The sequence below is a fragment of the Epinephelus moara genome, chromosome 18 (assembly GCF_006386435.1).
Source record: "Epinephelus moara isolate mb chromosome 18, YSFRI_EMoa_1.0, whole genome shotgun sequence".
In the NCBI taxonomy this organism is placed as follows: Eukaryota; Metazoa; Chordata; class Actinopteri; order Perciformes; family Serranidae; genus Epinephelus; species Epinephelus moara.
The window spans coordinates 11,502,310-11,515,047 of record NC_065523.1 but is presented as its reverse complement, the minus strand read 5'-3'; the positions used below and the strand labels follow the sequence as shown (position 1 = coordinate 11,515,047).

General features: G+C 40.6%; 4 protein-coding genes across 6 annotated transcripts in view; all 4 read right to left on the bottom strand.

Annotated features, from left to right (window-relative positions):
- Window positions 1-12,738, bottom strand: part of mmd (monocyte to macrophage differentiation-associated) — a 194,560-nt gene that overhangs the window by 146,449 nt on the left and 35,373 nt on the right. The window lies entirely within an intron of this gene.
- Window positions 1-12,738, bottom strand: part of LOC126405769 (uncharacterized) — a 118,631-nt gene that overhangs the window by 99,803 nt on the left and 6,090 nt on the right. The window lies entirely within an intron of this gene.
- Window positions 3,897-7,816, bottom strand: LOC126405770 (transmembrane protein 238). The gene has a single exon (XM_050069689.1). It carries the CDS (start codon window positions 7,735-7,737, stop codon window positions 7,255-7,257), a length of 483 nt encoding a protein of 160 aa, XP_049925646.1. The 5' UTR covers window positions 7,738-7,816; the 3' UTR covers window positions 3,897-7,254.
- LOC126405771 (phosphoinositide-interacting protein-like) lies at window positions 9,389-11,510 on the bottom strand. Of its 2 annotated transcripts, none has more exons than XM_050069692.1 (2): window positions 11,249-11,510; window positions 9,389-10,597 (listed from the first exon to the last, which is right to left on the bottom strand). In XM_050069692.1, the coding sequence occupies exon 2, from the start codon at window positions 10,579-10,581 to the stop codon at window positions 10,174-10,176; it is 408 nt and encodes a 135-aa protein (XP_049925649.1). In that variant the 5' UTR covers window positions 10,582-10,597; window positions 11,249-11,510; the 3' UTR covers window positions 9,389-10,173. The 2 variants fall into 2 exon arrangements, with proteins under 2 accessions (XP_049925649.1, XP_049925648.1); XM_050069691.1 differs by lacking the exon at window positions 11,249-11,510 and adding an exon at window positions 11,003-11,240.

Sequence of the window (12,738 nt, the reverse complement as noted above, 5' to 3'; positions counted from 1 at the left end):
ATCCTCAATGTTGCCACCCTAATGCTGTATAGTGCATTGAGCTGAAATACACACATTTCCATTACAACTGCAAACTGCATCTATTTAAAGAACAAACATACTCCCGAAAACATGCTCCCTCCACGAATCTTGCTGATCATTTCCATATTACATGAGAAACATAATTAAACTAAATTGATGATGTTTGATGTAAAATAATCTCAGTTGGTCAGAAATTCTATTCATGCATAATAAAACCATGAAAGCATACACACTGTTGGAATATTCAGTTAACAAAACTGTAAAGCTCATGTTTTCTGTGTGATGTTTTCCTTAATGCTGATATTCAATTTTATATTGATATTGCTGGTGATTGTCTGTTAATCCCATGTACCTACAATAATTAATATTCTATCTTTACAGAGTGCAGTGTCATATCATGCAATTCTGGCAATGTCATGTGTGTCTTGTCTTCACAGTAAAACAAGAAGACTGGCAGATTTAAAACAAATCTCAAAATGTAAGCTGGAAATGTGTGCTAACTTTTAAAACAAAAAGCAGCTCACCTGTTAGATTAAAGAAGTGGCAGAGAAGTACGTATATTATCTAAAAATAAAAGAAGCAGTATACTGCTGTCTGTGGAGCGAAGCCACAGAAAAAAGACGTAGCGAACATATGCGCGCGGGCATTTCATGAGAGAAGCTGTCAGTCTCGTCCAATGGTGGATTGGCTGGTCACCAAGTGGGCCGGTGGGGCTGGCCTGGTGAGACTAGTGAAAGTCAAGCTAGTTGCTAGCTGTCAGTGCTGCAATGCGCGTCCCTCCCATGTTGTTTGTGTGCTGTGAGATGTTCAGAGGGAACGTAGCTGTCAATCTTATGTTTTGATGCTTGAAGGAGGAGATAAGAGCGGCCTATCTTGTAATTCTGCATGTGACCACCACTATAGTAAATCTAAAAGACATCAGATGTGAGCATCTGGAAGCTCATTTTTCCACAAAAAAAACAAAACAATCGAGGAGCATAACCCCGGGACCCCTCAGCAGGTGCCGGGTCTCGTATCCTTCTCACCTTTTTCACCCCTGACCCATTTTCATGCCTGGATGGGCCAAGTGATTACAACTGGTAAAAACACTGAATAAAGCATTTTCTCATTATAAATCAATGTTTTTCCTATGTTGTGTGGCTCATCAGGATAGGACAGTAACGCAGCATTTGCTAATGTGTGCTCACCTTTTTTTCTTTGATAACTTAAAATCCAGATGTTCATTAGGTTTTTACCGCCAGCTGAATTATCAGAGGTCTCTTCCTGTCTAAAACAAAGGGACCTAGTGATTTAAACCACTAAAATCAGAGAATCAAGCATTTTCTTAAACAGCCCTATTTACAGCCAGTGTTTAGTCTGTGTATTCTACTCTAGAAGCATGTTGGTGTAACATGGCAGACCATGGAGGAGGACCCACTCCCTATGTAGATATAAACGGCTCATTCTGAGAAAACAAAACAAAACTATTTTCAGGTGATTGTACGTTAAAGAAAACGTACTTATTATATTACTTTCCATTTCTGCCAAAAGATGCCCCTCAATCCTACATACTGGACCTTCAACTAAAAGTACAAAAGTATTGACAGCAAAATGCACCAGAAGTTTTAAACTAAAAGTAGCCTAATTGTCAGGCAGAATGGTCCCCTCAGAGTTATATTATTATATTTATCATATTATTGGAATATTATTAATAATATGATGATGATGGTTCCTGGTTCAATCCCGGGTGTGGGAGCCCTTCTGTGCGGAGTTTGCATGTTCTCCCCGTGTCACCGTGGGTTTTCTCCAGGTACTCCGGCTTCCTCCCACAAAGACATGCAGATTGGGGTTAGGTTAATTGGTGACTCCTTGGTGTGAATGTGAGTGTGAATGGTTTTCTGTCTCTACATGTCAGCCCTGCGATAGTCAGGCGACCTGTACCCTGCCTCTCGCCCAATGTCAACTGGGATAGGCTCCAGCCCCCCCACAGCCCTCAAGAGAATAAGCGATTAGAAAATGTATGGAATATTATTACTGATGCTTTAACACATGGGCAGAATTTTAGCGCTGTCGCTGGTGGAGGTTAAGCACAATATTATATTTCATAAACTGATAGTATTTATTTATTTTTTTGTAAAATCTCTGTAAAGTAACTCCAACGGTCAAAAAGTTCAATATTTCCCTCTGAAATGTAGTGAAGTAGAAGTATCATGAATGGAAATACTAAAAGTAAAATTAGCTCAGAATTGTGTTTAAGTACCATACCTCTGTTCTTGTTAACCGAAACAATGTCAATGCTGTTGAAAGGGTGAGTCCTTTAATAACACACATTTGATGACTGTGCTTCTGAATGGACGAGAATGGGTCTGAATGTAGGCACACTGAGTTCTTGAAGAGACGCACCTGTATTTTAAAATCACTGGTAACAACTCATTCACAACAGAAGCAAATGCTGTCCAAACTCACTCATTCTGACATAAAGCAGGATAATATTCAATTAATTTTATTCCCGGAGGGAAAAGCTGAAGGGCCCTTAAGAATTAGTCACATTAACCTCTAACTTCGACTCTGCCAACCACTGGAGGGAGACATGCACCGTCACAATCCTCCAAAGATGACATCATGAACTCACCAGCCATTTTAAGCTTTTAGGCCGAAGTAGTGCTCAGAAACAGAGCAGGGTAATCATACTGTGTATCATCACTTCATCACCTGTCTAAAGACAGATATATCTGCCAACAGCCGAAGTGTACCAGCATTTATCTGGTTATTTATAACAGCAGTTGTACACTAAGGAGCAGATATGAGCTGCCCAATGGGACCCACCCTTATTGAAAGAAAACATTAACACACACAAGACTGATTGCTTTAAGTAGCCAATTTGATAGTACTTTTGATTGGAGTAATAATTCATACCAAGATTATTTAATGAAGCCACATCTGAAATATTAAAAACATTATCATCTCTCCATTTATGTTTCTTATGGTGCTCTCTGTGTACCTTGTGGCGAGTACTTGTTTGCCCACTGGTGACAGTCTGTTCCAGCGTAGTGAGGCACAGCTAATGGGAATCAACTATTAGCCAAAGCTCTCTCAAACCACATGACTGGAAGTCACATCCTAATATCATGCTCAGTGTCTACCTTCAAAAGAGGATATGCTTCATCATGCCACATTATTTGATTTAAGCTGTAACCAACCAGGATGTGTGTTTGTGCCTCACGTCCCTCGCTGCTCTCAAAGTAGACCCACTCATAATCTGCGTCTCTTGTGGGAGATGCTATTGTTGCTGTTGACGAATACAGCTGTGAATAAGATTAGAGTGACATATACTGTCGAGACAACTTGGGGATTTCAGTGCAACAGAGAAGGCGGTGTCCCACGGGGGGAGGAGGGGCTGAGCAGCAGGGTTTCCATCTCTTTGCGGAGAAAGAGAGAGAGAGAGCCCCATTACGCCTCTTCTCCATTTCCTCTCTCAGGGGCAGGAACCAAATGGACACATTAATAACACTCTCCATGTCTGAGGGAGCTAATGGTGCCTTGAGTGCTGATTAAGGCTGGGAAGAATTGGGCGTGGAGGAGGAGTATTAGTTTCATTCTCCTCGCTGGCTGTTGTGGTGAACAAACTGAAGCACAGCGTCAGTGATTTTTTTTTTTTAAGGGGAAAACTGCTAATTGGGGAAACTTTTGCGCATGTAAATAGGTATTGGAGCTTCATTGCTTGTGAAGAGGCATGATTCCTGCCTTTCTACATACCTCTGTAGTTTTGCCTGAGAGTGATGTTTATTTTTCGTGTTGAACTCTGCACTGGGTGGATCTTACAGAGCAAAAACCCACCGTGCCTGTTTGGCCAGTTTTCATCAAGGAGCAGCGTCACAGAGAACACAACAACAGTCATTTTAAAGCATGTTTAGTTGTTAATTTCAAAAGCATTTCTGTCTTACACAGTTGTGCAGGGACATGTTGAAATATAATTATCAACTTATACTGTGCACAGTTGATAATAATGACATAAATAAGGCATACAGTATCATCATGGTACAGTTTTTCATTCTCCCAATGAAAGTGCTGAGAAATACATTTTCCAACTCCGACAAAGTCCAGGAATCACTGCTGTCCATAAACAACATGACAAGTTGTTTTCACCCTCAAGTCAAAGGGTGGAATGGAGTTTTTTTTTATCTCCTGGGATTAGTCAAATGTGTTCCTGGTCGTGCCTGGATTTAGTTTTATCACATATCCTTCACTGAGGCAAAACCTCAAGGAGAGCCACAGGTCCACAAATTCATGATTTTTGATGAAGCTTCTGCTTCTGTGTGTCCTGCCAGCCCCCTCCTCCTCATCATGTTGCTGGGCTGAAGGAGTCCCAGTCCAGTTGCACTCATACTGTTGTCACAGTATGTCTGGTTTGGTCAAGTTGAGCTCCTCCTCAGTCACAGTGAGGCTCCCCAGGTACCAGAATATCCAGAAGATCAGGCTGAGGAAGATCAGCAAAGGTCCGGAGAACACAAAAAAGTCCCAGAAGCTCAAAGGTGCAAAGATCCCAATGAAGAAGAGGCAGAGGCCAATGATGTCAAAAATCACAGCCAGTGATAAGAAGAGGTTGGTGCACTTTTTCTGCTCCATAGCAGCGCCAGGTGAGACGGACAGGTGGATTTCGTCTGAAGGTCTGACAGGAGTGACAGCAAGTCTCTCCAGAAAACTGCTTTCCTATCCTCTGAATCATTCTGTTTCAGCACGCCTTGCATTTCTTTCATAGCACAAGACTGGTATCCAACCAACACAATGGGTTGTGTTGCTCATTAGCAGCAGCTGAAAGCCCTACAGTCCATCTTCATTCCTTTGCAGGGCTGACTTGTTTTGCACCTTTAATGTGACACATCGGCTCATTGTCTGTAACCAGCACCACAGATTTATGCACATATATTTCGCAATCAGCCGCCATTGAGCTCGTGTTTACACAGTGATAAGCCGGCTATAATTAATTGGGGCCCCCCTGATCTTTTTGTTCGGTTAATGACACCAAAGTGATTCGGGGCTGCATCAGTGTGTTGCATCTTTTATCAGATGCTTCAAAGCTTCCTCTTGACTTCACTCCCACTGAGTTCAGAGATTTACCCCAGGAATAAATTCACCCTTTATATTAAACTTGGGAGCATCTCTGCAGGGTGGATACACTGCATTCAAGCCCTCCCTAAATATTTAATAATCCACGGTTCATGCCTCACCACAATAACAGCACCTTTTGTGAAGTGACTGTCACAAAGAGGAAATACACGTAATGGAAACTTCTCTATGTGCAGCTTGTTTGACCAGTCAAGCTGCCACTATTTGTCTCTGCTCGGCGGCTTTGACTCACTGTCCTGCCTGCCATCGCAGGTGTACACAGCAGAGGGGAATTATGTTTTATTGACTGTAACATTGTCATGAGTTTGTTTGAAGTGCTTTGAGCTGCCAGTCATGCTAGCTCTTTAAATGTTAGAAGCCATTTCAGTTGCAATAAACAAAACGCAGGCAGAGCTGTGACATTTGCATAAGGTGTGCCATTATTGTGACTCCACTTTGTGGCTCAGTCGCTCAGGCACCTACTCCCAAAATGTGATGAGTAGAGATACTACATACATCCTAGTGGGCATACAATATGTCATTATGCAGGGTCCCCAGTTACACATGACACTCTGTGGAGGATTTTCAGGTTTGTTCAATCAACACCACAACACTGTGACAAACCAGTCTGACCAGTGTTTGTGTTGCTTTGACAGCAACTCAAAGGGCAAACATGATGTGACTTATTTCCATCTGCGTGGTAGCAGGCACAACATGTAAAAGATATGAGAAATGTATTTGGAACACGTGGCAAAGCATTTGTGGGGGAAAAAAAATCCAGCTGAAATAATATAGGACAATCAACAAGGGAACGTATCAAGCTGTTGGATGGGCACGACAGCCTTTCTGAGATGGCAAACTGTGGTCTGGTACTGCAGGCTGACCTGAACAGGGCCGTAGTTAGAACTGAGGACACTGAAGTCATGTATTTTGTTTTGTCTTTCTAGGATCAGGAACATTTCATTTTACAATTAATTTCAAAATGTACATAGCAGTGGGCATTTTATAAACATATATTATTATGTATTTTGTAGACAATATATCAATGTTCTTTTCAACCAAAAAAAAAAAGAAAAAGAAAAAAGGAAGTAAAAGATTCAGTATCCAGAATTATAATTCTGCAGCAGGGCTGGATTAACCTGGACCAAAAAAAGAGCCAAATGTACTATGAAAGCACAATATACGCTGAAATATTTACTGTCCTAAAACTGTATCTTAACTTGGGGCCCCTTTAAAATACAAACAAGACCATGGCCTCAAGATTGTGTAAAAATAAAACTGTTGCCTTTTGGTCCTTATCATTTTATAATGTGAGTCAGTGGTAAATAAAATTAAATAAAACATTTGTAATTAATTAGATTACAAAAATCTAATTGAATGTGGGCACTTTTGGCCTCTGAGAGTCTAGAGCTCTTTGTAGTGGTTGGTAACCCAGCCTCGCCTATAGTGTGGAGAAAACTTTGAAATCATTTAGACCTTGGAAATAAAATGTACATAAAATTCAGCTGAACAGTTCAATTAATAAAAAAATGTTGCTTTTTTTCAAGCCCACAATTTCAAAATAAGTTACTTAGATGTTTCTATGTACAGTAGGTTGGTAGTAATTAAGGGGAATCTTAATTGCACATGTATGCCTATGGACCAATTCACAGTTTTTCGATGTTCATCTGACCTGCTGTGACTAAAAGACTCACTAAGTTGCAATAACTTTGATAACATAAATAACTTAGATGATTGAGAGTACAATAATCGAACAGCCTCCATTTGCCTTATCAGTAGTACCAAAATCTTTCCAGAAAACTACAGATGTGTGGGATAAAGTGTTCCTAAAAAATAAAAAAAAGAAATAGAGACCTTCTTTTTGTGACAGGTGGCAGTGTTCTGATGGGGGGGGGGGCATTGAGGTGCCTAAAATCCTGACTACAGCCCTGTACATGAACATTTTAACATTATATCACAGTGTCCTTTCATCCATGTCCTTTTGGCTGAGAAAGCTGTCCACAATCCTAATCTTGTTTGCAGTGTACCCTTCATAAAGTCTCCGAAGCAGCAAATGTAGTTAATGATATGTATCAAATCAGACATGGCCACATTTAAAACATCACATGAGTATTGTTATATGAAAGTACCCCTCCGTGTCATCAGAGTTCAGATCTTTTCTTCATGATGTGTCTCTATCTTCTTCTCCACGGCAGGGGAGTCCTCGTAGTTCTCAAACCCTTTGTTGTCGTAGGCTGTGGATCTTCCCCATGTCACCCGGCCGGATTTGTGTGGAGGTGATTCAACCTGGCTGCCGTCGTCACCCTCGATATATTTCGGCCGTGACTCCCCTTTCAGCGTCTGGCTTAACCTCTCGGAGAGTTTCCTGGCCAGCTGCACGATGCTGCTCCTCTTCTTCAAGCCGTCGTCCTCCGACACCTTGATGTTCCCCACGTACCACATGAGCCAGAAGGCCAGGCTGATGAAAATGATCAGAGAGCCGGTGTAGATCAAGAAGTCGCCATAAAAACGGCCGCCGATGCGCACGTTGGCGAATATGCCGACGAAAAGCATAATCAGACCGATGACATCAAAGACCAAGGCGAGGAAAAATGAAAGCACGCATCCTCCTAAACACTTTATCCGCTCCATGGTGGGAACATAACAGCTGCTTTACGCTTGTATAACGGGAGGATGCTTCAGTCTGTGTACCTGAGCTGAGGCAGCGCACCTGTAGAGTAACGCCCCACCTTTAAAGTGAAGATAAACAAGGTGTTACCTCAGGCTTATTCACTGTACACACAAATTAAACACACACACACACACACACACACACACACACACACTGATAGTCGTTTCCAGCAGGTTGTTCTTAATTAAAAACCCAACCGTGAGCAATTCAGGTTTAAGTCCACAGTCATGTGGTCTGGCGGCCACAATGCAAAAGATGCACTTGCAGTAGCTAGTAAAATATCATTTGACATTCAAATTGATATTCAAGTACACAGAGTCAAGCAAAACATGACTCAGCTTTTATCTGAATGTGATGCACATAGGCCTACTCTGTGCAAAACGGTAGGCTATTATAAACCTCTCTCTCTATATATATTATTGATGTTATTTGATCCATGACATAGCTTAACCCTTTTCCACTATACACATTTCTTCCAGTTTTGTTCTCTCTCTCATGTTAACATGAGGCTAAATTTATTACATTTTCCCCGTGTCCACTATAATGGATGTTTTGATTAAGACAGTGTAAAAATGTCTGAAACATGATCATGGATTTCTCCATGTAAAGTTGTTGCAAACTACACACAAAGGTGGGCCTACAATGTGTTGATTTTACCTACATTCTGCTATTTATAAAAAAAGAAACCCAAACAAACAAACAAACAAACAAATACAGGCATTGGAGAAGTCTTGTCAGCTATAGAATACAATACAAATACAGAGAGAAATCTGTTGTTTTAGGGCTGTGACTAATCTTTTTTTCTGTTATTGATTAATTTGTTGATTACTTTCTTGATAAATCCCCATTAAATGTCAGAAAATGGTAAAACAACAACAACAAACACATCTTTCCAAATCCAAAGACGACATATTCCAATATATTACTTTTTTTTTTTTCTCACCACAGATATTCAGTTTGATACCTTCAGAAGAAGTGAACACCCTCAATTTAGAATCTGAAAACCGCATTTTTTTTTTTGTTTGTTTACATTTTAATAGTTTAAGGGATTTGTCATCTGTTTGTTTACATTTTAATAGTTTAAGGGATTTGTCATCTGTTAGAATAGTTGAAGATTTATTTTCTGGCATATAACTTATCGATTGATGTTCTCAGCTCTAAGCTGTTTTGAGGCCAGTTAGGGTTTTGATGATGTTTTTAAGCAGACGTTCTTGACACCCACAGACCACATGTGTTGCTCATGTAGCATCGGGCTACTCAGCCCTTACAACACTCAGGTTTAGAGGCTGAGAGACTTTATCTGGAGGATTCTTTAATACACTGTAGTGTGTTCTATGTGACCTTCAATAACCAAAAACCTCTGCAGTTGTATTAAATGAAATATTATGGAATTAACTTAATAATTTGAACATCAACTTGATAACATCTAAAATTAGTATTTTTACTCTCCTTTTAACTGTATTTTTACTCCACTTAAAATATCTAAATGCTAAATGTCTGACTATCATGTTTTCTTGTGTAAATTGTAATTATCCAACAGTATTTAATTTAGCAATAACGTTTCATTAACTTTAACAAGCGTGCCAATTAGGCTTATTTGAATCAGAGATACAAGTAATCACGTCAGTCATTCAATATTGATAGTAGCTGCTTTAAATACAATCTACTCAGTTGTAAGGGCAAGGTCTAATTTTAAGTGCAATTCCAATGGCGATGAATATTTAATATTCATTATGATGGACACTGAGTCTGAAGGGGTTAATTAAAATTTCATGTCACGTAATATTTAAATCCTATGAAAATGTGCTTTTAGGTCACAGTAGTCAAATGTTTGTCCTTTACATATATTTGAGGATGAATGCACGCAGAGTCAAAGTCTCCTTCCTAGTGACTCAGGCTCACAATAAGGACTTCAGTGGATACAAGACACAGTAAACCGGGAACTGACAATTATAAGCTCTCACAACCTTTAATTATTCATGAATTGGTATATACTGTACCACACAGCATTAGGAAATCCCCCTTGTCCACTTTTCCCTCATGAATATTCATAAAGACAGCTCGCTTTCTTGTATCCTTCTCACTAAACTGTGTGTGAAAGTGTGAATAATTGCATTTCATGCGGCACATTGTTGTCCTTGTGCTCTCACCTTCTTTCTCCACAGCCATGGTTATTAATGCAAATGTTGTCATGCACACTTGAGAGCGAGATAAGCGCTTAGTTTTGTCAGTCCTGGAGAAATAAACATAAATGTCACCACGCAGAGCCTTTTAATAACTAGCTTCCACAGAGGCTCCCATGCTGAAAAGGTTCACTCCAGTGTGCTCTTAAAGTTTCTTGTTTTGAGTGACTTCCAAATATGAAGTTTTGTGACAAGATACCAACCCCCAATTCATCACAGGTTGAACACTTGGGGAGGCCTGTAAGTGAAAGGCTTTTTCATGTTTGACTGCTTCCTGTTCTCCTTGGTGATGGGGATCAGGACCACGCCCACCACAAAAACCATCAGCCCAATGGACAGCAAGGCTGGTCCCAGGATGTTGGTCACCTTCCTGCAGTGGCCGGCGAAGTACAGACCGCTGATGATGATGCCACATGCCAGGAAGCTGCCCCCGGTGGACATGAGGTGGATGGCAAACCAGAATTCTTCACACTTACTGCGAGTGGTCTCTGTGGTCCAGATGGACTCGCTGTGGGACAGGCTGAACACGGTGCTCTCTGTGCAGCTTGGCGGTGTCAGCTGGTCCCTGGACTGGGAGAGGGTGCACTCTCCCAGGGGGATGTTCTCTGGGCTGCCTGACATGGCCTCCTGGATGAATCTGTGGATGTAATGTGGAATAAGAATCAATCTGTGAGGGAGGACATGTCTCTCTGAGATCTCTGGTTCTAATACATAAAGTTATGACTGATGGATAATATAGAAAAATCCTAACTTCCTGTTAATAACATGATATTTATAATGGGTGATCAGGAAGCCACTTTTAGCACTTTAATCATACTGATGCTACAGGGACAAACATTTTCAAAATTAGCATTTATAAATTGTTAAAATGTGACTTTTCCCAGATCAGCACTTTGGAATAACACACTTTATTATCCAGTAAACTCAGGGCTTCATATATAAGTTTTTCTAAAGCATCTAGCTCCAACATAAATTGCTACTATTTCCATTGGCAAACAATTAAACCCATGAAAATAATGTAAACAATTAGACAAACACCCACCTTTAAATCTGGATCAAGTTTCTTTGTCTGTATTTTTGAAGAATCAACAATAATTTCAAATCTCTTAACCATCAGGAAACATCCAGAAATACGAAGGAGATGCTGACAAAAATTTCCGCCCACCGTCCAACCAGAGAAACCAGTAAAATGCACTGCTACAGATTCCCACTCCACAACCATCTACCCACCCTCCTATGCTATCTCCACCTCCTTAGGAGAATCCTGTGACCACCACCATCCCCTTACCATCATCTGCCATCGCAGGCGCTCAGTGTTGATGTTGCATCCAGGGCGAAGAGCTTTCCTTCCGGTCCCCAGAGGATATCCATAGACCCCACACCACTCAGACTGACGCCGCCATTGGTCTGTAAAAAAAAAAAAAAAATCAGAAAGTTCTACCAACAGCTCGGGGGTTTCTTTTTGTTTAAAAAGCCTGAAAGGACCAGACAATGAGAGGAAAAGATCTGTCTCAATTGGCGGGTACTCTTTCTACACAAAGAGGAGCAGGGCAGGGCAGCAACGAGGAAATGGCTCTCTGTTATAGCTGGATTGATGTAGCAAGCAATCACCCATACAGAGACTTTCCAATACAGCCTGATATGTTGGCACAGTATTGATCCCAAAGTACCCTGCAGCAATTATCTGCAAGTTGTAGTTTTGTCTGCTGGACATGAGATCAATGAAATCTGTGTAGCATAATCAACCCACAGAAAATGGAGGAAGTCATATAGAATTTTGGTCAGATTTAGGATTTTTTTCCCTGTCTTGTTCTTCACCTTCTAAAACGTCCTGCCATAGATTCACAGAGGGAAACACAAGAGGGATGTTTCTGCAATATGACACTCCTGCTTCCATTAAACAGCCCTGATATCACATTTGTGTCTGTGTTGCTTTGTGGGCTCTTTTGGGAAGACACAAGTGCCAGTGTGCTGTCATTGATCTGAACATGATCTCACTCTTTAACACAATTATAGTCTACAGAGAGCTCCTGAGTTTTAAAATGGCTTCTCAGCACTGCTTCTTGTACTTACTTAGTAAACACCGAAGCTACTGCATGAACTCATTAAATTACTGCTGTCATCTGTTTAAAACACACCACCATACCGTCCTGTGGTGCAACACTGATATGGAGAAACCTGTCAGTGCATGCATTGAGTCAGTCACTCCAACAGAGGGCAGTACAAGCATGTCTCTTGGCGTGTGGGCACACAGTTGGCTTCAGTTTAGTTGTATCATTAACTTTTAGTGGAATATTTCATAGCAGTATTAGTTAATTAATCGGTTAATTCAGTATTTTTATAATTATCTTAGACTCCAGTTCATTGTGATGCGCCTTATGGAACAAAGTCTTTTATTTTGCAGCCACATGTGAGAAATTAATTAACCGTTCCATGTAATGTGCTACAGTATCTTGCGATTATGATGTGCCTAATTCTCTTTAATGGTCCATTTAAGTGGGCTGCATCCCATTCACTTGATCATAGTCATCTGAGGGTATTTTACAATGTGCTGAGTAAACCTGCTAAAGGATAAGGTGGAGCTGCAGACCTCCATGTAACTGTGTGTTTGAAAAAGACAAGACATGAGATATGATGTGAACACATCATAAATCTATTATAGTAACATGAAAGACATTGTTTTGTCCTTATAGGGCAGTGCATGTACTATAAGGTTTGATTGATGTGAGGATTTGAACTGCTCACTTGATGGAAAGAAATGTATGTGAAAAGCCAAAA